The sequence below is a fragment of the Aplidium turbinatum genome, chromosome 12 (assembly GCF_918807975.1).
Source record: "Aplidium turbinatum chromosome 12, kaAplTurb1.1, whole genome shotgun sequence".
Lineage (NCBI taxonomy): Eukaryota > Metazoa > Chordata > Ascidiacea > Aplousobranchia > Polyclinidae > Aplidium > Aplidium turbinatum.
In genome coordinates, this window is record NC_137483.1 from 24,081,189 (window position 1) to 24,105,584 (window position 24,396).

Genomic DNA, 24,396 nt, shown 5'->3' on the forward strand with positions numbered 1-24,396 from the left:
CTGGAAATCCTATAGACAATGCTTGGAAATTCACAACAATGCCTGAAAGCAGCTATTCTACAATGCCTGACAACCCCTGCAAATGCTCGACAACCCCTGAAAATGTTCGACAATGCCTGAAAATGTTCTATAATGCCTAACAAACCCGTTAACCACTGATAATGATCGACAATGCCTGGAAATCCTATAGACAATGCTTGGAAATTCACAACAATGCCTGAAAGTAGCTATTCTACAATGCCTGACAACCCCTGCAAATGCTCGACAACCCCTGAAAATGTTCGACAATGCCTGAAAATGTTCTATAATGCCTAACGAAGCCGTCAACCACTGATAATGATCGACAATGCCTAGAAATCCTAGACAATGCCTGGAAATCCTAGACAATGCTTATAAATTCCCAACAATGCCCTAAAGTAGCTACTCTACAATGCCTGACAACCCCTGAAAATGCTCCACAACCCCTGAAAATGTTCGACAATGCCTGAAAATGTTCTATAATGCCTAACAAACCCGTCAACCACTGATAATGATCGACAATGCCTTTAAATCCTAGACAATGCCTGGAAATCCTAGACAATGCCTGGAAATTCCCAACAATGCCTGAAAGTAGCTACTCTACAATGCCTGACAACCCCTGCAAATGCTCGACAACCCCTGAAAATGTTCGACAATGCCTGAAAATGTTCTATAATGCCTAACAAACCCGTCAACCACTGATCATGATCGACAATGCCTGGAAATCTTAGACAATGCCTGGAAATTCCAAACAATGCCTGAAAGTAGCTACTCTACAATGCCTGACAACCCCTGAAAATGCTCGACAACCCCTAGAAATGCTCCACAACCCCCCGAGAAGCCGACAATGCCCGACAATGCCTGACAATGCCTGACAATGCCTGACAATGCCCGACAATGCCTGACAATGCCTGACAATGCCTGACAATGGGTATTTAGAGGTACCCCATTCTGAGAGCATTTTCAACAAAAATGTGGGTATGAATATTCCTGTAAAATGGTGGTGAAAGGTGGCATAGCAAAAGGATAAGATCATGTTTTCTTCGGCATTTTTAGGAAATAAAGCTAAGTCTCTACGTTTTCTTGTTGCTAATTCCTGGCTGAGATGTTTGAATGTTTGGTATTGGCAAAACTCGCTCTTTTAATTCAGTTTTGTTTACAATTAGGCAAGTTTTTTTTAGACTGAAAGCATCATTCCCAAGCATAAAGAGACTGAAAGCATCATTCTCAATATCGTGACGTCACACAACATCTTAAGGGGGGGGCCATGGCCCAATGGCCCCCCCTGCGTACGCTAGTGTCGGTGGCATTCGTTTAATTTTATGTTCTGAATCTTTTCTTGTAAACACAAGTCACGAAGTGAAAATCTTGCCCTAGCTAAAAACTGACTGCAAATAAGACATACGGTAATGCTTTTTAATGGTGAAAATCATGGTCGAGTAGTAAAACCATGATATGTGGTTGGCAATGGCAATATTGGCTAACACTGCAGGCTATGGAACAGGTGTAATAAAAACCAGCCTAACGACTGACCGTCTGCTAAAAAAAATGCTAGAAATACAATTATTGACAGTTAAAATTTAAAAAATTTGGGGATAAGCCATGGCCTCTTTGGCTCCTGGCTAAGCCTACGATAGGATATTGACTATTCGGTGCAAGTATAGAATCCGCCACCCTGGTCAACATGACGTCACAAAACGGACGCAACTACTACATAAACCGTGAAAAAAAGGATGCGGAAAAGCGGCGGAATGAAGGTGATAAAGCGGAATGGAAATGGATTTTTTGACAATTTTGCTGTGTTTTTACAATAAAAACATTAAACCAACGTCGAGTGTTGAATATAACTACATAGAATGACAAAAAAATTACCAAATTGCATCATTTCAACTAAAAATTTACCTATTAAACTATAAAAATAAAAATATGAAACGTTTGCAACTAAATGTGTTGTAGCTATCTAATTTCTGCTCGCATTTTAATTTTTACAATAAAAGTACCAATGTAACGCAACTGCAAAGAGTATGTCTTGCTTTATGCACGTGGAAAGTTTCAGGTTTATATCTTATCTACAAAACGGGCAATCGTCGTTCAAACGTAGCCGCTGGACGACACTTTTTTCCAATGCGTTGTAAAGGCGAATCGATCCTTATTCAGTATAAGCCACCCCCTGTTTGCTGTGATCGGTAAATAGTGCTTCCACTAAACTTGCTGTAGTTTTCTCGTTTCTGCTCGGATTTTAACAATTTTGCCATCGTTGGAAAGCACGATCATACATCTACACGAATCAATTAGCTACAAATCCAGAACAAGTACTGTCTATATCTTGTAATAACTTAAACGTCACCAAGTTGTACCGATTCTCAGCAATTTATTTTTACAATAAAATCATTAATCCATTGCAAATGGAAAGAGTATGTGTTGCTTTATGCACCTAGAAAGTTTCAAGTTTATATCTCATCTACCAAACGAGCAATCGTTGTTCAAACTTAACCACCCAGCGAAGCTCTTTTTCAATGCATTGTAAAGGCGAATCAATCCTTAGGCTATTCAGTATACGCCACCCCCTGTTTGCTGTGATCGTTAAATAGTGCTTCCACTAAACTTGCTGTAGTTTTCTCGTTTCTGCTCGGATTTTAACAATTTTGCCATCGTTGGAAAGTACGATTATATATCTACATGAATCAATTAAATGCAAGCACAAAGTAAGTACTAGATATATCTTGTGATAACTTAAACTTCACCAAGTTGTACCGATTCTCAGCAATTTAATTTTACAATAAAATCATTAAACTTTTGCAAATTGAATGAGTATGTCTTGCTTTATGCATCTAGAAAGTTTCAAGTTTAAATTTTATCTACAAAACTGGCAATCGTTGTTCAAACGTAGCCGCTCGTCGACACTTTTTTCCAATGCATTGTAAAGGCGAATTGATCCTTATTCAGTATAAGCCACCCACTATTTGCTGTGATCGGTAAATAGTGCTTCCACTAAACTTGCTGTAGTTTTCTCGTTTCTGCTCGGATTTTAACAATTTTGCCATCGTTGGAAAGTACGATTATATATGTACCCGAATCATTTAAATGCAAGCACAAAATAAGTACTAGATTTATCTTGTGATAACTTAAACTTCACCAACTTGTACCGATGCTCAGCAATTTAATTTTTACAATAAAATCATTAATCCTTTACAAACTGAAAGAGTATGTCTTGTTTTATTCACCTGAAAAGTTTCAGGTTTATATCTCATCTACCAAACGAGCAAACAGGGGGTGGCGTATACTGAATAAGGATCGATTCGCCTTTACAATACATTGGAAAAAAGTGTCGACGAGCGGCTACGTTTGAACGACGATTGCTAGTTTTGTAGATACAATATAAACTTGAAACTTTTTAGATGCATAAAGCAAGACATACTCTTTCAATTTGCAATGGATTAATGATTTTATTGTATAAAGTAAATTGCTGAGAATCGGTACAAATTGGTGAAGTTTAAATTGTTACAAGATATATCTAGTACTTACTTTGTGCTTGTGTTTAATTGATTCGGGTAGATATATAATTGTAATTTCCAATGATGGCAAAATTGTTAAAATCCGAGCAGAAACGAGAAAACTACAGCAAGTTTAGTGGAAGCACTATTTACCGATCACTGCAAACAGGGGGTGGCGTATACTGAATAAGGATCGATTCGCCTTTGCAATGCATTGAAAAAAACTTCGCTAGGCGGTTAAGTTTGAACAACGATTGCTCGTTTGGTAGATGAGATATAAACTTGAAACTTTTCAGGTGCATAAAGCAAGACATACTCTTTCTATTTGCAATGGATTAATGATTTTATTGTAAAAATTAAATTGCTGAGAATCGGTGCATGTTGGTGAAGTTTAAGTTATCACAAGATAAAGTTAGTACTTACTTTGTGCTTGTGTTTAATTGATTCGTGTAGATATTTAATCGTGCTTTCCAACGATGGCAAAATTGTTAAAATCCGAGCAGAAACGAGAAGACTACAGCAAGTTTAGTGGAAGCACTATATACCGATCACTGCAAACAGGGAGTGGCGTATACTGAATAAGGATCGATTCGCCTTTGCAATGCATTGAAAAAAGCTTCGCTGGGCGGTTAAGTTTGAACGACGATTGCTCGTTTGGTAGATGAGATATAAACCTGAAACTTTTCAGGTGCATAAAGCAAGACATACTCTTTCTATTTGCAATAGATTAGTGATTTTATTGTAAAAATTAAATTGCTGAGAATCGATGCAAATTGGTGAAGTTTAAGTTATCACAAGATCAGTGGCGCCGGCAGACCTTCAACAATGGGGGGGCAAAATATTGACAGTGCCAGACAGTAGCGTAGTCAAAAATGTTGAAAGGCAGGGTGTTGACAGCCGACGGGCGAAGCCCGATGGCGTGTTTGCCGAAGGCGACACTTAGCGGCGGGGGGTCTGGGGGCCTCCCCCAGAAAATTTTGAAAAATTACTTTCAGTTTGGTGAATTCTGAGAGCATTTTCAACAAAATTGTGGGTATGAATATTTCTGTAAAATGGTGCTGTCCGGTGGCATAGCAAAAGGATAAGATCATGTTTTCTTTGGCATTTTTCGGAAATAAAGCTAAGTCTCTATGTTTTTTTGTTGCTAATTCCAGACTGAGATATTTGAATGCTTGGTATTGGCAAAACTCGCTCTTTTAATGCAGTTTCGTTTAAAATTAGGCAAACTTTGTTTTAGACACATAGGTTGATTGCTTTTTTTTGCGAGATTATTACAGTTTTATTATTTATCAATTTTCTTCTTCGTTGATTCAAAAAGCGATCTTATTCCGGTAAGTCACTAGCCTAACTTTTATGCTCTGAAGTCAACCCAAAGTTTAGAAATGTAAGGTCATAGAGGTCATACATCTTAATGAGTGTCAAACAAAAAGCTTTGAGACAATGAAGTTACTTTAAGCTATTTCTGGTATATTCAAGTTTTGTATAACAAATAGCTGTTTAGATGTTAATCTAGAATCTAGATCGAACAAGCGATCTCAGCAGTTGCAGATGGCTTGCATCCTTGCACAGTTTAACAAGAAATTGCATCATAGGCTAAAGCTTTTCTTGTAAACAGTGTATTAACATCCGTAAATTCAATTTGAAAGGTTGAAACCCCCAAACCCCCTCCCTTGGCTACGCCACTGGTGCAAGACATGCAAGACAGTGGTATATTATTTAATTTCTCTTGTTTTCTACCAGGGCTGGAAAATATGTTTAGCTTCCCGGGAACCTGTTTTTTAGAGAAAAAATTTCCGCGGCTTACAATCACGAGAATGAGAACCTTATATTTTACTGATCTCCGGAGCTGACGTAAACCTTAAAAGTCATGTCGACATATTCTTGATGCCCCCCTTATCGAAAATTGTTCTTTGTAATACCGCTTTGAAGGAGGATTACGACTATGAAGAAAAGAATAAATTTTAAACTTCGTTTTGAATTGAAAAGACATGACGTACGGTAATGTCTTCCAACCTTAGTTATATATTTTTCATTACGTAACGTCTTGTAGGAATAAATTGAAAATCAGTATGATCACTCAAAATGAAAGCAATGGGACTACGAATCCTCACTAAACCAATCAATCAATGGTCTTGTTGCACCGAAGATGACAACCTTATATTTTACTGATCTCTGGAGCTGACGTAAACCTTAACGCATAGATCTGTTGACTCAATGCAAACCCTTTGAAGGTTGGGGAGGGGGGCTGTCAATTCAACTTTTTTGTATCAACAGTTGTATCTCTAAAATCACTGAGGCTGCGACTACGAGATCTCTTGACTTTTCTTAACTTTTATTCACCTCTATTGAGTTGAAATTTTGAGCGAATAAAGGTTATAAATTGAAAGATATAAGGCATTTCTCAACACATCCTCTGAAATATTTCATATTCCATTGTGAAACATTTTCCCACCAGCTGGATGAAAGTAATTAATTTGGCCCATGTCTCGTTAATCCTAACTGTTTCACAGCGTGAAGGGCATTGGCTGTATGTAAAATAATGTAAACAAAAATTAATCACAACATTACAATGCACGTTCTTCATTACTCTACCAAAAAATAATGTGTAAACTCACGCTACAAATTACACTCATAAGTGACCTCAACATTTCAACGTATATGAGCAGTTCTAAAATTCACATAATTTTAATTTTCGGATATGCTCAGCGTGAATAATTTTACAAAGTGAATCCCAAATTTTGAAACCGTGCCAAAATAACAGAAATATCACTCCTAAAGCATAAGAAGAATCGACAGCCCCCCCCCCAAACTGAGCAAGACTCCAAGAGCCCAACCTTCTCAGGGTTAAAAGTCATGTCGACTTATTCTTGATGCCCCCCTTATCGAAAATTGTTCTTTGTAGTACCGCTTTGAAGGTGGATTACGACTATGAACAAAAGAATAAATTTTAAACTTCAATTTGTATTGAAAAAACATGATGTAGGCTAATGTCTTCCAACCTTATCACATTTTTTTCATTACGTAATATTTACCACCACCAAACCACTTTTGACGATCGAATTTGTTAATTTATTATTCGGTAAAATGTTTAGATGATGTCACGTCATTACGCCGATTTGAGATATAATTTCATTCATGACGTCGTATGGATGAAAAACTTTTACAAGTTTTATACTCTGCTGAGATTAAAGAAGAAGCATAAATGATAAATATGTGAGAAATTGAGTCTCCTTTACAACTTAAGAATCAAACAACTCAAAACTGTTGAAACAAAACGTTTTGTTTAAGTGAAAGAATCACTGCAAGCAACCAATGCCAAAATGCGCGCGGAAGAAGTCATGGGAGTGTGAGGTATCAAAAATTGAACAGTTTGTTATTTTTCTACATCAATGTGACGTTAGTTAAAACTTTAAAAAGTCTATATCTTTGCTTCTGTAGAAAATCTTTTTATCTACTGTACAATTTAGTCATCAAGGTTTTCCATACTTTTTTTTAAAGAGAGAACTTTTACCCCCCCCCCCTCCCCCCCCCCCCCCCCTTGCAACTTGAGTTGACTTACTTGAGGTTGGGATCCAAATATTAAAAAAAAAAAATTAATATGTATTAATAAAAAAAAAAATTAAAAAGATGATGCCTAAAACATTGGGGGGGCAGCTGCCCCGCCTGCCCCCCCCCTGCCGGCGCCACTGCACAAGATAAAGTTAGTACTTACTTTGTGCTTGTGTTTAATTGATTCGTGTAGATGTATGATTGTGCTTTCCAACGATGGCAAAATTGTTAAAATCCGCGCAGAAATGAAAAAGCTACAGCACTTTCAGTGGAAGGACTATTTACCGATAACTGCAAACAGGGGGTGGCGGATACTCAATAAAGGATCGATTCGCCTTTACAATACATTGGAAAAAAGCTTCGCTGGGCGGTTAAGTTTGAACGACGATTGCTCGTTTGGTAAATGAGATATAAATCTGAAACTTTTGAGGTGCATAAAGCAACACATACTCTTTCCATTTGCAAAACATTAATGATTTTATTGTAAACATTAAATTGCTGAGAATCGGTACATGTTGGTGAAGTTTAAGTTGTTACAAGATAAATCTAGTACTTGTTCTGGATTTGTAGACAATTGACTCGTGTAGATGTATGATCTTGCTTTCCAACGATGGCAAAATTGTTAAAATCCGAGCATAAACGAGAAAACTACCGCAAGTTTAGTGGAAGCACTTTTTATCGATCACTGCAAACAGGGGGTGGCGTAGGCTATACTGAATAAGGATCGATCCGCCTTTACTGTACAATGCATTGAAAAAAAGCTTCGCCAGGCGGTTAAGTTTGAACGACGATTGCTCGTTTGGTAGATGAGATATAAACCTGAAACTTTTCAGGTGCATAAAGCAAGACATACTCTTTCTATTTGCAATAGATTAATGATTTTATTGTAAAAATTAAATTGCTGAGAATCGGTGCAAATTGGTGAAGTTTAAGTTATCACAAGATAAAGTTAGTACTTACTTTGTGCTTGTGTTTAATTGATTCGTGTAGATGTATGATCGTGCTTTCCAACGATGGTAAAATTGTTAAAATCCGCGCAGAAATGAAAAAGCTACAGCACTTTCAGTGGAAGGACTATTTACCGATCACTGCAAACAGGGGGTGGCGGATACTGAATGAGGATCGATTCGCCTTTACAATACATTGGAAAAAAGCTTCGCTGGGCGGTTAAGTTTGAACAACGATTGCTCGTTTGGTAGATGAGATATAAACTTGAAACTTTTCAGGTGCATAAAGGAAGACATACTCTTTCCATTTGCAAAACATTAATGATTTTATTGTAAACATTAAATTGCTGAGAATCGGTACATGTTGGTGAAGTTTAAGTTGTTACAAGATAAATCTAGTACTTGTTCTGGATTTGTAGCCAATTGACTCGTGTAGATGTATGATCTTGCTTTCCAACGATGGCAAAATTGTTAAAATCCGAGCATAAACGAGAAAACTACCGCAAGTTTAGTGGAAGCACTTTTTATCGATCACTGCAAACAGGGGGTGGCGTAGGCTATACTGAATAAGGATCGATCCGCCTTTACAATGCATTGAAAAAAAGCTTCGCCAGGCGGTTAAGTTTGAACGACGATTGCTCGTTTGGTAGATGAGATATAAACCTGAAACTTTTCAGGTGAATGAAGCAAGACATATTCTTTCAGTTTGCAAAGATTTAATGTATTTATTGCAAAATTTAGGTTGCTGAGAATCGTTACAAGTTGGTGAAGTTTAAGTTATCACAAGATAAATCTAGTACTTATTTTGTGCTACTGTTTAATTGATTCGTGTTAATGTATTTGTTGCAAAAATTAGGTTGCTGAGAATCGTTACAAGTTGGTGAAGTTTAAGTTATCACAAGATAAGCTAGTACTTATTTTGTGCTGCTGTTTAATTGATTCGTGTAGATGTATGATCGTGCTTTCCAACGATGGCAAAATTGTTAAAATCCGAGCAGAAACGAGAAAACTACAGCAAGTTTAGTAGAAGCACTATTTACCGATCACAGCAAACAGGGGGTGGCGTGTACTGAATGAGGATCGATTCGCCTTTACAATGCATTGGAAAAAAGTGTCGCTGAGCGGCTACGTTTGAACGACGATTGCCCGTTTTGTAGATAAGATATAAACCTGAAACTTTCCACGTGCATAAAGCAAGACATACTCTTTGCAGTTGCGTTACATTGGTACTTTTATTGTATAAATTAAAATGCGAGCAGAAATTAGATAGCTACAACACATTTAGTTGCAAACGATGCAATGTCATTCTAGGTAGTTATATTCAACACTCGGTGTTGGTTTAATGTTTTTATTGTAAAAACACAGTAAAATTGTCAAAAAATCCATATCACCTCCATTCCGCCGCTTTTTACCTTCCCTTTTTTCACCCTCCCAATAATAGTTGCGTCCGTTTTGTGACGTCATGTTGACCAGGGTGGCGGATTCTATACTTGCACCGACTATTCTTTCCACTTTTTCAATAGCATTTTTGAATGCCAAATTTCCTGAATTCTGTCCAACAAGTTTTGAAAAGCTGCCAAACGTTTCGTTTTTCTACAAAACAGATACTGTAAAAAGAAACTGCCAGATTTCTCATATTTGACAAGAAAACTGCCGTCTTGCTGCCAACCCTGTAAAAAATGTGATTAAAAACAAATGAACTACTGCTGCCAGATGTTTTTAATATTTCTACTGCAATTTTATCAATTGTCATAATTGTCAAAACGCAAGATAACTATGTCTTCCGCTCCGTTAGCTCAGTGTTCGCGCCCCACTCAAGGTAGGGCGCGAACGCAGTGGCCGAGTGGTTAGCGCGTTGGGCTCGCAGTCGAGAGCCTGCATGTTCGACTCTAGCCACTTGCTGTTGTTCCTCTGGGCAAGAAACTTTACGATAATTGCCTCTACCCAGTGATCGATTTCGAGTAATGGGTAGGACAGTACCAAATTTAAGTCATACGTAGAGTAGACAACCGGAAATAGACGTTGCAGTCGGCTGCAGCGTGGGTCAGGTGTACGTCGGAAGGCGTACGCCGATGCATAGCGCTCAAGTCCGCTTTCCCGCAATGCAGGATAAAGATAATAAAACAAACAAAAAACAAACAAGGTTAAGTGGCTCTGCTTCCAGCCGGACAGCAAAATCCATCATTTTTACATTGATTCAACGTCGATGTTGAATCAATGCAAAATGATGGATTTTGCTGCCTGGGCAGTGGTGTATCCACATCAATTTTACAGCGGGAGGGAGGAGGCAAGGAAAGAGCAATGCTTTTTCCTAGAGGGCAACATTTTCAGTGACGTTATAAACGAAGGCGATATAGCCTAGCCTAATTGCTTTAAAGTGGAGTTTAACGTTAAATTTTAATTGAATAGGCTATATAATGTTTATAGAAGTATGAGGTAAAATATGTCTTAATGTACGCAGTAAAGAGGAGATGGGACCGTACTTGAGAAGTTGAGACGTCGTCATATCACGTCAGACACATCGTCCATCCTGTCAGCTCAGTGGTTAGGCGCCTGGCTCAAGATCACGCGGCGCTGGTTCGGCTCTCGGGGTATGCGCTTGAGCAATGCATTTCAGGATAGCTCTCCATTCACCTAGTAGGCTAAATGGAATAATTCCCCAGCAACAACACTTCAACAATCAAAAACTTCACTCTGCCAATCTCGGTAACCGGCCCTGCGTCAACTCAAGCGCCTCTACAACAGGGTTCCCAACCTTTTTTACACTGTGGCCCCAGGCCCAGGGATTCATAGTATAACCCCTGTGTGGCCCCCTTTAAAAATTTTGAAAAATCAATGGCCCCATATTTTTTTTAACCTTTTGAAAAAATTAAGAAACGTCATTTTAATTAAAAAAATTGTTTATACAGCAACCGGTAGTTAGAATGATATAAATACAACACACAACAAACATGACAGTAACCTACATTAATTATAGCTACAGTAGAACTTAAATAACTCGTCACCCCAGGGGGAACAGAAAAAGTGACGACTTATGCGAACTGACTACCAATGCAAACAGCTAAATTTTGCCATTGTTTCGCGTGGCATTAATTTCATGGTGCACCGCGACCTAATTAATTAAATGCGACAGTTGTAAAGTGAGACGAAGAGGAAAGCGAGAAAGAATTTAATTACGGTAGGTAGGCTACACAATAAAGTAGGCTACATTACAGTAGCCTACTAATAACGCACTTAATAGCTTTGTTTTTTTTATTATCTTTATCCTGCATTGCGGGAAAGCGGACTTGAGCGCTATGCATCGGCGTACGCCTTCCTACGTACACCTGACCCACGCTGCAGCCGACTGCAATGTCTGTTTCCGGTTGTCTACTCTACTTATGACTTAAATTTGGTACCTACCCATTACTCGAAATCGATCACTGGGTAGAGGCAATTATCGTAAAGTTTCTTGCCCAGAGAAACAACAGTAAGTACGGGTGGCTGGAATCGAACATGCAGGCTCTCGACTGCGAGCCCAACGCGCTAACCACTCGGCCACTGCTGCCGACTAACTGAAGAACACAGATATTTTTGACTGCGTTTTGCCTATCTTGTCAACCAAGTAGTCATGCATTTTTGATAGTGAGCTTGCGAATTCACCACTGTCTTCTTGGCATAACATATAGTGTTGGAGCTTTCCGACCATCTGCAAAGCTTCTTTTGTAGAAGGAGGTGGCACAGGCTCTTCTTCCTCTTGACCATCATCTTCTTCGTTGTTTTCATTTTCTGTAGCCTACCTAAGGTGCCTGGGATTTCTTGCAGTAGGCTATTGTTTCTCTGGTTACCAGCTCCACATCGGCTTCATTAAATTGATGAAAGTCTGTAAATGCCACGTCAGCATTTGGGTGGATGACAACTTAGACGAATCTTACGTCCCAGGGGAAAGAAAACAGTGACGACATAATCGAATTATGCGATGACCACTTAACCGAACTTGATTGTGTACAAAAGATAGGCCTTCTTCCGGGACCTGGCAATCATTGACGACTTGGGAAAACTGACGAGTTATCCAAGTTCTACTGTATTAGCCTGTGCTGTTAATTTATACTATTTTTATTAAAATTTAATTTATTTGAGCTTGGAAAATTAAAATCAAGATGGCAGCAGTACACTTATTCAGGATGCAGTTTGTTACAAGTAAAAAATCTGTCAAGTGGAAAGTACAGTTTAGAGAAAAGAGCTTGGAATGAGTTATTAAAATTGAAAATCAACAGGATTAAGCCAACCAGGAGAGGAAAGAAAGCAGGAAAGTGTTTCAGAAGACCAATTTCAGTTGTATGTACAAAGTCATCTGGTAGGCCTATAACTTTTCATCGAAAACAAAGTAACTTGAACTTAACTAATCTAATTCCAGTCCAACGTTTTCCCACTTTTAGTAAATTTCACTCCCCCTTAATTATTGGATGTTTAAATATAAGATCAATCAATAATAAATCACTTTCCTTAACTGACTTTATTTTTGACTCCAAAATTGATGTGTGTGCCCTGACTGAAACTTGGTTAGGAAGTTCAATTGATGGTCATGTGTTAAGTAACATCACTGCTAAAGGTTATGACATTTTGCATGTTCCCAGATCTCAAGGAAAGCGTGGTGGTGGTGTAGGTTTCTTATACAATGTCTCTGCCAAACTTGACAAGAGTAAAATTTTTGCTAGCCATCAGTTTTTTCAGTTTGAACATATGGAATGTATTTCAAAGCATGGTAATATTCCAGTATTAATTTGTGTAATTTATCGACCTCCTCCCTCCATAAAGAATGGATTTAAAACAAGCATATTTTTTAATGAGTGGTTTAACTATTTGGAACAATTGTCTTTATGTAATAATGAAATTATTGTTACTGGAGATATAAATTTGCATCTTGATAATATTGGTTCAGTGGATGTTGTGCAATTTAACAATATTTCATCTACATTTGGTTTGAAACAATTGATCAATGATCCAACTCATGCAAAAGGTCACACACTAGACTTCATGTTAGTGCGATGTCATACAAACATTGTTGTTGATAAACCACTAGTCATTGATCCATGTCTGACCAATGTTCAGGGTATTTTCTCTTCTGACCATTTTGCATTAATATTAAAAACAAATCTATACAAACCACCTCGTCCCAAGAAGGAAGTAAAATTTCGCAAATGGAAGAACATTATTGATAAAGATTTTGCTTCTGATGTCTGTCTTGCTTTTCAATCTTTAAAATTGAACTGTTCTTGTGAAGAACTTGTAAAATTGTATAATTCAACTCTTAAATCTATTTCTAATGATCATGCCCCCATCTGCTCCCAATTGCTCACACTCAGAACAAATTCTCTCTGGTTTACTATGGAACTCAAGAAAGAAAAACAAATTCGAAAAAAGCTTGAACACAAATGGAGAAAAACTAAATTATCTATTTATCGAGATATTTACAAAAAACAATGCAAATATGTGAACATGTTAGTAGGGGAGATGTGGGACCAATGAAACAAAATGGGTATTTTTCCGTTGTCGCGCGTGATTTTCGCAGTACAGGGCTACTTAAGCGTTTGAGGGAAGCACATCTTCTTACTGTATTTATGCATAGCTAAGGCTTTGGATTGGACCACAGATTAAAAAATTATTTCACTTTTTAAAAGTTCACTTTTTTGTATCATTGGTCCCACCTGGGTGGGACCTTTGCAACACACCAATGGGACCAATGAGACAGGTTTACTACTTACACGAAAACTGTACTTTTTCTGAAGAAAGATTGCATTTCGTGTAAAAGCAAAGAACAAGAAGTTTCTAGAACGAACATGGACAGATGGAAGAAAGAACAAGCTGATTCAATACAAAATTGTTTAAACAGTAACAGTTGGCTGGGGAGGGGTCGTCACAGACAGCAATGTGATATTGTGACAAGTTTATTGCAAATTTCAAAACACCAGACAAGCGTTTCGTTTTGGCAACCGAGGTTGGGTCTGGCAGAAGACATACAATATCACAATGAGACACATAAGCCACATTTTCATTTCCTGGGAACACAAAACAGTCCTTCATTTTGTCCGATGTTTTCTCAATTTAGTTTTAAAAACTCCATTTCATAGTCATTATCTTGATCAGGTCCATGTGCAAGCTGGCCGATAAAATGTTTAAATTTAACATCTGCATTTGCATGAACTTTGGCCACTACATAGGTTCCAGTAGAAAGACAATCAGGAATTATGTTTTGCAATGCATTTTCTTCACATGAAACATCACTGGTATCGGTGCAAACACTCTCAACGTCAGTTTCTAGATGAACTTCCACAACACTGCTTGTGTTAGATTCTGAAGATTTTCACAACTGATTTACGTTTTCGTGATTTTCTCTTTCTTCCCTTTGCAACTGCTTTTGGATATGGCCGTATTGAAGATAACAAAATCGAATCATTTTTTTGTAAGGAAGCTGAGGTACAAGGCTCAGTTTCTCCTGTTTGGTGATGCTCATCAGAAGTTACAGAATTCTCACATTGTAGGCTACGTTTCCAGAAATACCTAGATTGATTTGGAGAAATTCATAAATTTAATGAAGTGTGACAACACTTCAGAAAATGGCTCATTTTTCATCCATCCTTCAAGAATCTGCCAAGAGTGGTATGATCAAATTTATGTTTTTTGGCAGCTTTTCTCACAGATAAGTTATATTAAACAATGTCATGCAAAGCATTATTTGAAGCTTCATTTGAAAAATTCCTTTTTAAGCCTTCGGATGGCTTCAACATAGGCATTTTCTGCAAAAAATACTTTCAAATTCAGACAGGGACCTTTGAGACATGGTCTCAATTAACAGTGTCTCAAAGCTCCCCCATCTCAAAAACTTTGAATTAAACGATGGTTTCACAAAACTCGACTTATTATTTCTCATAAAGCCTACCAATCTTGTAAAATACCTTCCTACCTAGTACATGAAAAACTTAGCATTTGCTATAATAAACACTTGAACATAATATTGAAAGTTTTCCAGAAGTACTACATTTTACTTTTGCCTGCCAAAAACATACTTTTGTGTCTCATTTCTGCATTTGCAACAACCTAACTTTCAAACCTCGTGGCAAAGAAGGTTTATGTAATCTCGTTCCAATAATTACCAAAAAAAAAGTTAATTTTTAGTAGGGATCAAAAACGAGCTGTGTTGTATTGGTCCCCTTGTATCATTGGTCCCACATCTCCCCTACTTAAGGCCAAGAAAAATTACTATCTTAAGCAAATCAGTGAAAGCAAACTCCAAAACAATTCTTCAAATTTTCTAAAACATTGATGGGCAAAGATAACAGAAGTGTTCATCCAACTGGAAAGTCTGCTCAAGAAATTGCTGAATCATTTAACCAATACTTTTCAAACAAAATTAGTTTAATTAGGAATACTCTTCCATGTCTTCATCATATAACTGGAGGAACTCAGTCAGCAGATCCTTGTAACCATATTCACATTGATTTTTCATTTTCTAGTTTTCTTGAAACAGACAAGACTGAAATTCTTAACATTTTAACTGCATTATCATCTGCATCTTGTGAACTAGATCCAGTACCTTCATGGCTCCTCAAAAAGCATTCATCATCTTTTCTGACCTCCATCGTAAACAAATCCTTGACAAGTGGTCTTGTTCCCCCAAAACTTATACATGCCATTGTTCGTCCACACTTAAAAAATCCTAGTCTAGACAAAGAAGAGTTCAAGAACTATCGCCCTGTGTCCAATCTATCTTTTGTGTCAAAAATATTGGAAAAAGTAGTTGGCAGACAGTTAAATGATTTCTTAAACGTGCAAAATTTATTTGATATCAATCAATCTGCTTATCGTCAACATCACTCCACAGAAACAGCTTTACTAAAAATCCACAATGATATTGCTACCGTACTTGACTGTAATCACAGCGTTGTTCTACTTTCTCTTGATCTTTGAGCTGCTTTTGATACCATTGATCACAAAATTCTTCTAAATCGTCTCAAATCAGATTTTGGCATTACAGGAATGGCACTTGAGTGGTTCTCTTCTTATCTTTATGATCGAACTCAATCTGTAGCAATTGAAAACTCAATGTCTTCTGCAACATTTCTTTCTTCTGGAGTTGCTCAGGGTTCTGTTCTCGGCCCTGTCCTGTTTTGCCTCTACATCAAACCTCTGTTTGACATCATAAAGCGACATGGGCTTTCATACCACTCATATGCTGATGATATACAATTGTATTTGCGTGTTACTGATGAAGATTCATTGTGTTGTATTAAGTCAAAATTCCAAAAATGTATGGTTGATATCTCAAATTGGATGTCTTATAATATGTTGAAACTGAATCAAGAAAAATGTGAGTTTATTGTATTTTCTCCGAAACGGTGTATTTCAAAGTTTAATGACATGACCCTTACCCTGAGTAATATCAATCTTTCTTCTTCTAACTCAATTAAATTGCTTGGTGTAACATTAAATCAACATTTGTGTTTAGAAAACTTTGTCAGTTCCACTGTCAAATCTTGCTTTTTTCATCTTAGAAATATTGGTTCCATCAGACAGTTTATTAATGTTGATGCTTGTAAAACTTTAACTCATGCACTTGTGACGTCCTGGTTGATTATTCAAATTCATTGTTAAATAACATTCCACATTGTACTATTTTGCGTCTTCAAAGAGTTCAGAATGCTGCTGCTCGGCTAATTACTTTAACACGTCAACGTGAGCACATCACTCCTATACTAAAATCCCTGCATTGGCTTCCAGTATTGTATCGTATTCGCTTCAAAATATGTCTATTAATTTATAAAGTTTTCCATGGTTTTGCTCCAAACTATCTGGACACTTTGCTTGTTCATTATAAACCTGCCAGAACTTTGCGTTCTCAACATCAATTGCTCTTGTGCAACCCTTCATATAAGACACAATATGGAAATCGTACCTTCCCAGTTGTTGCTGGAACTGTTTGCCTATTTGTGTGAAAGAAGCAGAAAATTTAAATGAATTCAAAACTCGCTTGAAAACGTTCTACTTCAATGAACATTATGACTGAAATTACCGTATTAATTATCACCATTGTCGTGTACAGCGCCCAGGAGCATAGTTTGACTGTGGATGTGGCGCTATATAAATGTTGTTATTATTATTTCTTTAGTTATATAGTGTTGGAGTGAACTTGGAGATAAATTAAAAAATTATTATTTTTCAAATTTTTTTATGACCACCTTTCTAAAAAACGTTCCTTAAAAAAGGCTCATGGCCTACTAGGGGGACATAACCCCCAGGATGGGAACCCCTGTTCTACAAGTATGCGAAATTACCAGGAATAACCTATCAAGGCTTTGTCAGTTCGAGGATAAAGATTCAAAAACCAGACAAACTTTGGAATTTTTTCTAAAAGCCACTAACTTACACGAATTTTGAGCAAATGATTTAATTCGTTTAAATCTTTCGGTGGTCATGAAAGAAAAGTAATTTGAAGAGTGAATTCAAATTTATTATAAAACTTGTCTCTCAAACTGTTATGGAAATTCAGTTAGCCTATAATTTAATGAATTTGACCAAATACGGAATCTAAGCATCAATCAAAAAACCATAATTGGTCTAAAAATAATGCTCAAAAAGCAACCATAACTAGGCTAAACCCTTTGTAAACCTGCCTTGGATCAAGCTACATAGAATCTGAACAATAGTAAGCCACTTCCATTGCAATATGCACAAGTGAGGTTTGGCTCCCTCATTGGCCTTCGAATACGGCGAAACAAACTGCTGACCATGTTACTCTAAAATATCCGATTTACAAAGCACCAAACGGGATATAATAATATGATTTATGTTTCGCCCACTGCTATACAACAGGAAGCAGCGAAGGGACATATCAGTCTTTGAGTCAGCTGCTCCCCTTATTTTGGCATGTCATTTAAGTGTCTTTGCACAGACACAGCGAGTCCTGTTGAACGTCGCGCATACGCTCTCACCACTCGGCCGACGTGGATGCATGGTACAGCACCACTGGCGAAGCCACACAGACTTGGTTTTCTATCACCAGACCTGAAATCTAAACAATCCGTCTCACACAAAAGAAAATGTCACAACTGAAGCTGAAAAGATGTTGACCGATGTTTTGAGACCTTACTCTTAAATAAAAACGCGACGGACTTCAGCCCATGAGTGGTTATAAACCTCTATGTATCAGGTGCATGTAAAACAATTTTATTTTCGCTATCGAGTAATTGAAAATGACAGTCCAGGCTGTTGATAATTTGGCGAAAACAAATGGAGTGAGTTGGTATGGGCATGTTTTGAGAAGGGAATGAAGATGATGTTTGGAGAAGAGCGCTGGAGTTGCAAGTGGAGGGTCGTAGAAAACAAAGAAGACCCAAGAAAACGTGGAAAAGGCAAGTTGAGGAGGAAAGCGTCAAGGTGGGCTTGACAAGAGAGAACGCGTTAGAAAGATCGATGTGGAGGCAGGGTGTGAAGGCGATTGCGGCAATTGGAGATGAATCCAGCCACCCTCGGTAACGGGGACATCACCGGATTAAAACTGGACTACACACACACGACACAGGCATAATTGCCTCATCAATACCTCTAATTTGCAAGCGCAACATGACAAGCAGGGCGGTCTTGAGTATTAGTTAAACAAGGAATGAGATGCCAACACAGCATCCCTATCAGCGTCCGATAGTAAATCGTGGTGGCCACACCCGCTTGAACCACTCAAACAACGTTGATGGGAGATAGTGAAATAAATATTGCGTAAGAATAACAACCATCTGTGGGTGTGTCAACGAACAGCACCAGGTGTAGCGCAGAAAACGCAGATATCTTCTACACAAATTACTAATCTTTTACAAAGTATATACAACACATACAAAACTCTGCCACATCAAAGCTAAAACATTGTGATGAAAACTTCTGACCAGTAAACAAAGTTCTGATTATAATGAAAAGCAAGAAGTAACGGTCCGTATGTTATCAATTTCTGGAAAACGAAATTTAAGACCGGAGTTGTGGAATTACTTAAATAACATTTTGTGGAAATTGAGTTATCACCAACAATATGTTGCATGATGGTCAATGCCTAGCTCCGCGCGACATTTAATTTAAAAATTGGCTTAATTTCGCTATAGCCTAACACACGCTGGCGTTTGCATAGAAAGAAGATTACCAAATTTGAAAGAACTTTAACTTGCGTCATTTTAAAAGTCGTATTTTGGACAAGTCGTTTTCCAACTCAGGTCTTCAATTACTTTATCAGCAAACTGAAAGATCAGAGTGACGATTACAATATTATTGAACGATTTATACTATTATAAGTTATTTCATTTATTTATTATATAACAATAATACTTATAATGATCAGACTAACCTTTCTAGAGCACATGAAGCGTGATTTTTATTATCCCTATTTTTATTGAACAGCCTACTGATCAATGAACACCTGATGATATCTGACAAGTCCTTGCAGCTTCCCATGGCAAGAATACGTTCAGCTGTTCACATGTCAAAACCACACAAGGCGCAAAACCTTGGAATACGCCATCAGCTGTTGAAAGATGTGTTGGTTTGCACAATGAGGTGGTTGATAAAAGCGGTCAGTTACCAACTGGATCTCGCTGGGAAGCGTGGACAGAGGGATTTCAACAAGAATTAAAACATTTACAAAATAAAATAGCGAGATAGTTACGAGATAGGAAATATTAAAACCCGAGTGGATGGGACTGAAGCACTGATTGCTTCTCAATCAAAGCTTCGGAAATTTTGCTCATGTTCGAAAAGTCTTTTGAATAAACTTTGTTGTTTGTCGCTTTCAAGTTTTGAAGAACGCGTCTGGAAGCTTCGTTGCACCAAACCTTGCACATTGCCGTCTCCATCGATGCGTCGCTCTGCGTTTCCAAAGCCTGAGACGTGCGGCTGATTACCGCCATCATGGCGAATATGTCGATGGCCGCATCAGCAAGTCTGTTTTGAAGGAACTGCATTTCAATGAACTTCTTTCCGTGTTTCACCGCAATGCTTTCCGTAGCCAAGCCGAACTGGAGGATGGCGTTGGAAAGCAATGAACCTGATGCAGACACGTCGGGATGTACGTGTGGAGACAGCGATGGGCCTGGTAACATATTGACGTTGTTGCGCAATCTTTTGGCAACATATCCAGCGCCGAATCGTGATAGAACACCCATGTTCATGACCGGCGACTTTATCGCTTTCGACACAGGCTCGAGGAACCTCCCAGCATACTGCATGCCGGTCAGTGCGACAAAGAGTCGAAGAATATCATTTGTTCCCTCAAAGATTCGAAATATTCTCAAATCTCGAAGGACACGTTCTGCGCCACATTCTTTCATGTAGCCCATGCCACCCAGTATTTGAATGCACTCATCAGCAACTGTCCAAGCAGCTTCAGAAGCAAATATTTTACTAATTGCGGCTTCAAGTTGGAAATCTTCGTACCCGGCATCCATGTTAGCACATACAATATAAGCCATCGATTCGGTGACGTAATGAAGCAACGACATCTTCGCTAGCTTCTCCTGGATGGCGCCAAACGTGTGAAGTTTTGCTCCAAACTGATCTCGATTGGAGGCATGATCCACAGCCTTCTCTATCATTGCCCTCATGGTCCCAGATAACGCGGCTGCCATCCCAAATCTGCCATTGTTCAAAATGTGCATGGCTATCTTAAACCCATCCCCTTCAGAACCAAGCATATTTTCAATAGGAACCTTTACATCTTCAAAATGGACCTCAGCAGTGTTAGAAGCTTTGATCCCCATTTTATTTTCCGGAGGTCCACTTGTCACTCCACCAAACGAACGTTCAACAATAAAGGCGGATATCTTATCTTTGGTAGTGCCATCAGAAAGTTGCACTGGCGTTTTTGCAAACACAGTAAATATATCGGCTATCCCACCATTGCTGATCCAGATCTTCCCACCATTTAATGTGTAAAACTTTCCACAATCGCTCTTCACAGCTTGTGTTTGAATAGAAGCAGCATCAGAGCCACTTGAAGGTTCTGTTAGTGAGAAAGCTGCCAATTGTTCTCCAGCAGCGAGCGATGGCAAGTACTTTGCCTTTTGCTTGTCGTTTCCACGCAACAAGATTCCTTTAAAGCCGATAGATTGATGGGCACCAAGAGCAATTCCCACTCCAAGGTCATACCGACCAACAATCTCAACAAGTCGAGCATATTGTGTATTACTTAACCCAAGCCCTCCGTAATCAACAGGCACTTGCAACCCAAATGCTCCCATTTCTTTGAGCCCCTGCATTGTGTGATCTTCGACTTTGGCAAGCTCATCATTAACAGCTGGGTTGTTTACTTCTTTCATGAATCTGTCCAATGGGTCGATCATAGCTTGTATGAACTCCAGCTGTTCTTGATTGATTACTTTCGGGTATGGAAGGACTTGTTTTGAAGCTAGTTTGCCTTGAAACAAATTCATCACAAATGATTGTGATTCGGTTGGTTCAGCCTTGGATGAAGAGTGTACAGGTGCAACATGCTGAGACAATGTTGTGACTCTGTGATTCAACAACGCACCGACAGCACGTGACGTATTCTTTAACATTTCTAAAGGTAACAACTAAGCAAACCTGCAAAATAAAAAAGTGTATGATAAATTGCTAAAGCAAGTTTCTTGACTTGAAAATATGACTTCACTTTTACAGCAATCGTCGGTTCCAGCTCGTGTCCGAGCAGACGAATGCTCGTGTTGAGCATTCGTCTTCAAATTGAATTTGGTTTTGGATGGTGATGTCGTATGTGGCTTTGGAGGCCCAGTCTATGATGGAAAAGACGGGTCTGCTACTATTCGGATAGTCCGATTCGGCGAGTCCAATTCGGCTAGTCCGATTCGGCAAGAGCCCTAGTCGGCGATTTTTTGAATTTTTTTTTAAAAATTACCGGTATTGGGTAACGTAGCCTAATTAATTGTCATTGCCGCATTTACATCGTTTTAACGACGCTAAACGTTAAAATAAGACTCTAACCCCCAACCCTAACATCTTACCCCTAACCTCTAACCCTAACACAGGGGTTCTTAAACTGGGGCCCATGGACCTCCAAGGGGTACGCGGACTAGTATTAGTGGGTCCACGAAGGCCCAATAGAAATCTTAGTGCATAATTTCAAAAATGGAATAAATTTTTCAACAGAAGAGATAAAGTTCAAACAATGCTGAGGATTTCTAGTTTGGCGTTTCCAGATAATTGTTATCGCATTGTAGGCCTACTGTTTTTTGTTACGTAGCCTACGTTTATTACGTTATTCATTGAAAATGTCTTTCAAATCGAAAAGTATTGGCGATTTTTGGAGTTCGTTGACGCAAGCATATCTTCTTTTGGTAAAGAGAGCCATGGCTGCTATAATCCTTTTTTGCGACTACACATTTATGTGAATCAGGATTTTCATCCTTGGTAACTATCAAAACAAAGAGTTGAAACCGGTTGGATGCAAAGGATGGCATGCGTGTTGCTGTTGCTCTATCAAAGGCGAAGTCGCAATTTCATGTTCTTGTTGAAGACAAACAGCAGCATTCTTCACATTGATAACATTAAATCGAAGATATTGAAAAACAATCTGCATTCGCGATTTCTTAAATTTAATAAAACATAAATTGTTTCAATTTAATTTTTTTGTATTATGTCCAATAGGGTGATTCAAAATCGATGAAAAAAATTTTGTTTTTTGAAATATTTAACTCTCACCCCCTAAAAGTGTGATGAGTAAAGCAGTAATATGATACATAAAAAAAATTTTGTCCTACCTAAAGGATTAGTGGTGGCACATCCAGTTTCAATTTTTGCAAATTGGATGAAATTTATTAAAAAATAACATAATTATTATTATGTCATTGAAATGGTAGATTTACTGATTCACATTATTCCACAAAGGAAGAACAACACCTAAAACACAAATACATGCTAAAAAAAGCTATCAAAGCTAGAATACAACCTGACAAATTAACACACACAAAACAAACAACAAAAAATTCGCGTTTTTGTTGGATCAATAATACTTGATAAATATCAAAAACACTGTCTTTAAAAGTCATCAAATATTTACAAAGATTCAATGAATGCAGAAATGTTATTTTGTAATGTAGATATGTGTTCAGTCATTATCACAAAGTTAATGCACATTATTGTTTTTCAATCTGGCTCACAACGGTATTCTTACACTGTCTGGAAATTTTTTTGTTGCTCAGTCACCTCTTGAAGAAGAAACTGAAATTGCTCTTCAGTCTCCGAAAGCAGCTTGTTAAATCGCTGTACCAGGGCCACACCTCGTTCGACATGATCGTTAGCCACTTTTAGAGCCAACACCTGTGTTTTAGCTTTGGCATAATCATCTCTGTCATCCCAAGTAATCGGATCTAATGAAAGGAGCTCATGTGAAATGTCTGGCTTATGGAAAAATTCCATAGTGTCTTTTGACATAAAGTCCTGCAGCTCTTTTTCAGCAATTCTGGACGGAGGTTGTTTTTGCCCTCCAGGTTTTGTTGCATTCTGAGAGAGCTCATCATTTTCCTCTTGGTTTCCAAGCTCACCGAGGTATTAAAAAAAGCCAGAGCTACTAATTCTTCTGACACGTACCGTACCATATGTGGTGTGAAAGTTTGTTTGAAGTAGCTTTTGAAAGACCTGAGCAGATATGTTTATACCCTAAGACTAAGAGCTATTTCATTAAATTAAGATCTTGTCGTGGAGCTTCACTTGGCAAAATGCAAGTATATAATCCATGCTTTCACATATACTAATGAAGCAAAGAGTCAGCTTAAATTGGCTGCAAAAAAGCAAAATCTTTTAACAGTACAATACCTTGGGCTTGGACTTCCATCGAGTGTGGTGGAATGCACCTGGACAGCGGAAGGCAACCCCATTGTGAGGTTGTTCTCCTAAAAAAGTTATAAGCAATTCCAGCATGTCTCGGTAATAATCTCGTAGGTGTCTTACAGACAATTGTTCATTTGCAAATGTCAACAGATCTGCACAAACTGGCTAGATGAAGTTATTGACATGTGCATCAGTTGGGCCTGGCTGGTAATTGGATTGATCAATAAAGTTCCATTTTTCGTGAAACCGCTTGAAGAGGCTGATGCCTGGAGCAGAGGACATATCAAATTTTGTTTCAAATGTGCTTTTCAAAATAAGTTCCATAATGTGATCATCATCATCATTAAGTTCCTTCCTCTCGTCGAGGGTTGGAGGCAATGAGACGCCAAGTTTCTCTGTTTTGAGCTTTTTCTTTTGCAGTTTTGTAGTTAAGTCCTGACCAGTCTTCAATATCATTAGTCCAAATTCTTGGTGGTCTGCCCCTATTTCGTTTGCCGTTCATTTTTCCTTCTAGTAGTTGTGTTTGAATAGAATTATTGCGAATCATGTGGCCA

General features: G+C 38.2%; 1 protein-coding gene across 1 annotated transcript; it reads right to left on the bottom strand.

Annotated features, from left to right (window-relative positions):
- Positions 1–18,190: 18,190 nt before the first annotated feature.
- Positions 18,191–21,596, bottom strand: LOC145780847 (very long-chain acyl-CoA dehydrogenase, mitochondrial-like). Its single transcript, XM_082592494.1, has one exon. It carries the CDS (start codon positions 21,574–21,576, stop codon positions 19,702–19,704), a length of 1,875 nt encoding a protein of 624 aa, XP_082448620.1. The 5' UTR covers positions 21,577–21,596; the 3' UTR covers positions 18,191–19,701.
- Between the last annotated feature and the right edge of the window lie 2,800 nt (positions 21,597–24,396).

Coding starts and splice junctions, on each gene's coding strand:
- LOC145780847 (XM_082592494.1), bottom strand. CDS start 21,576: ATGTTAAAGAATACGTCACGTGCTGTCGGTGCGTTGTTGAATCACAGA.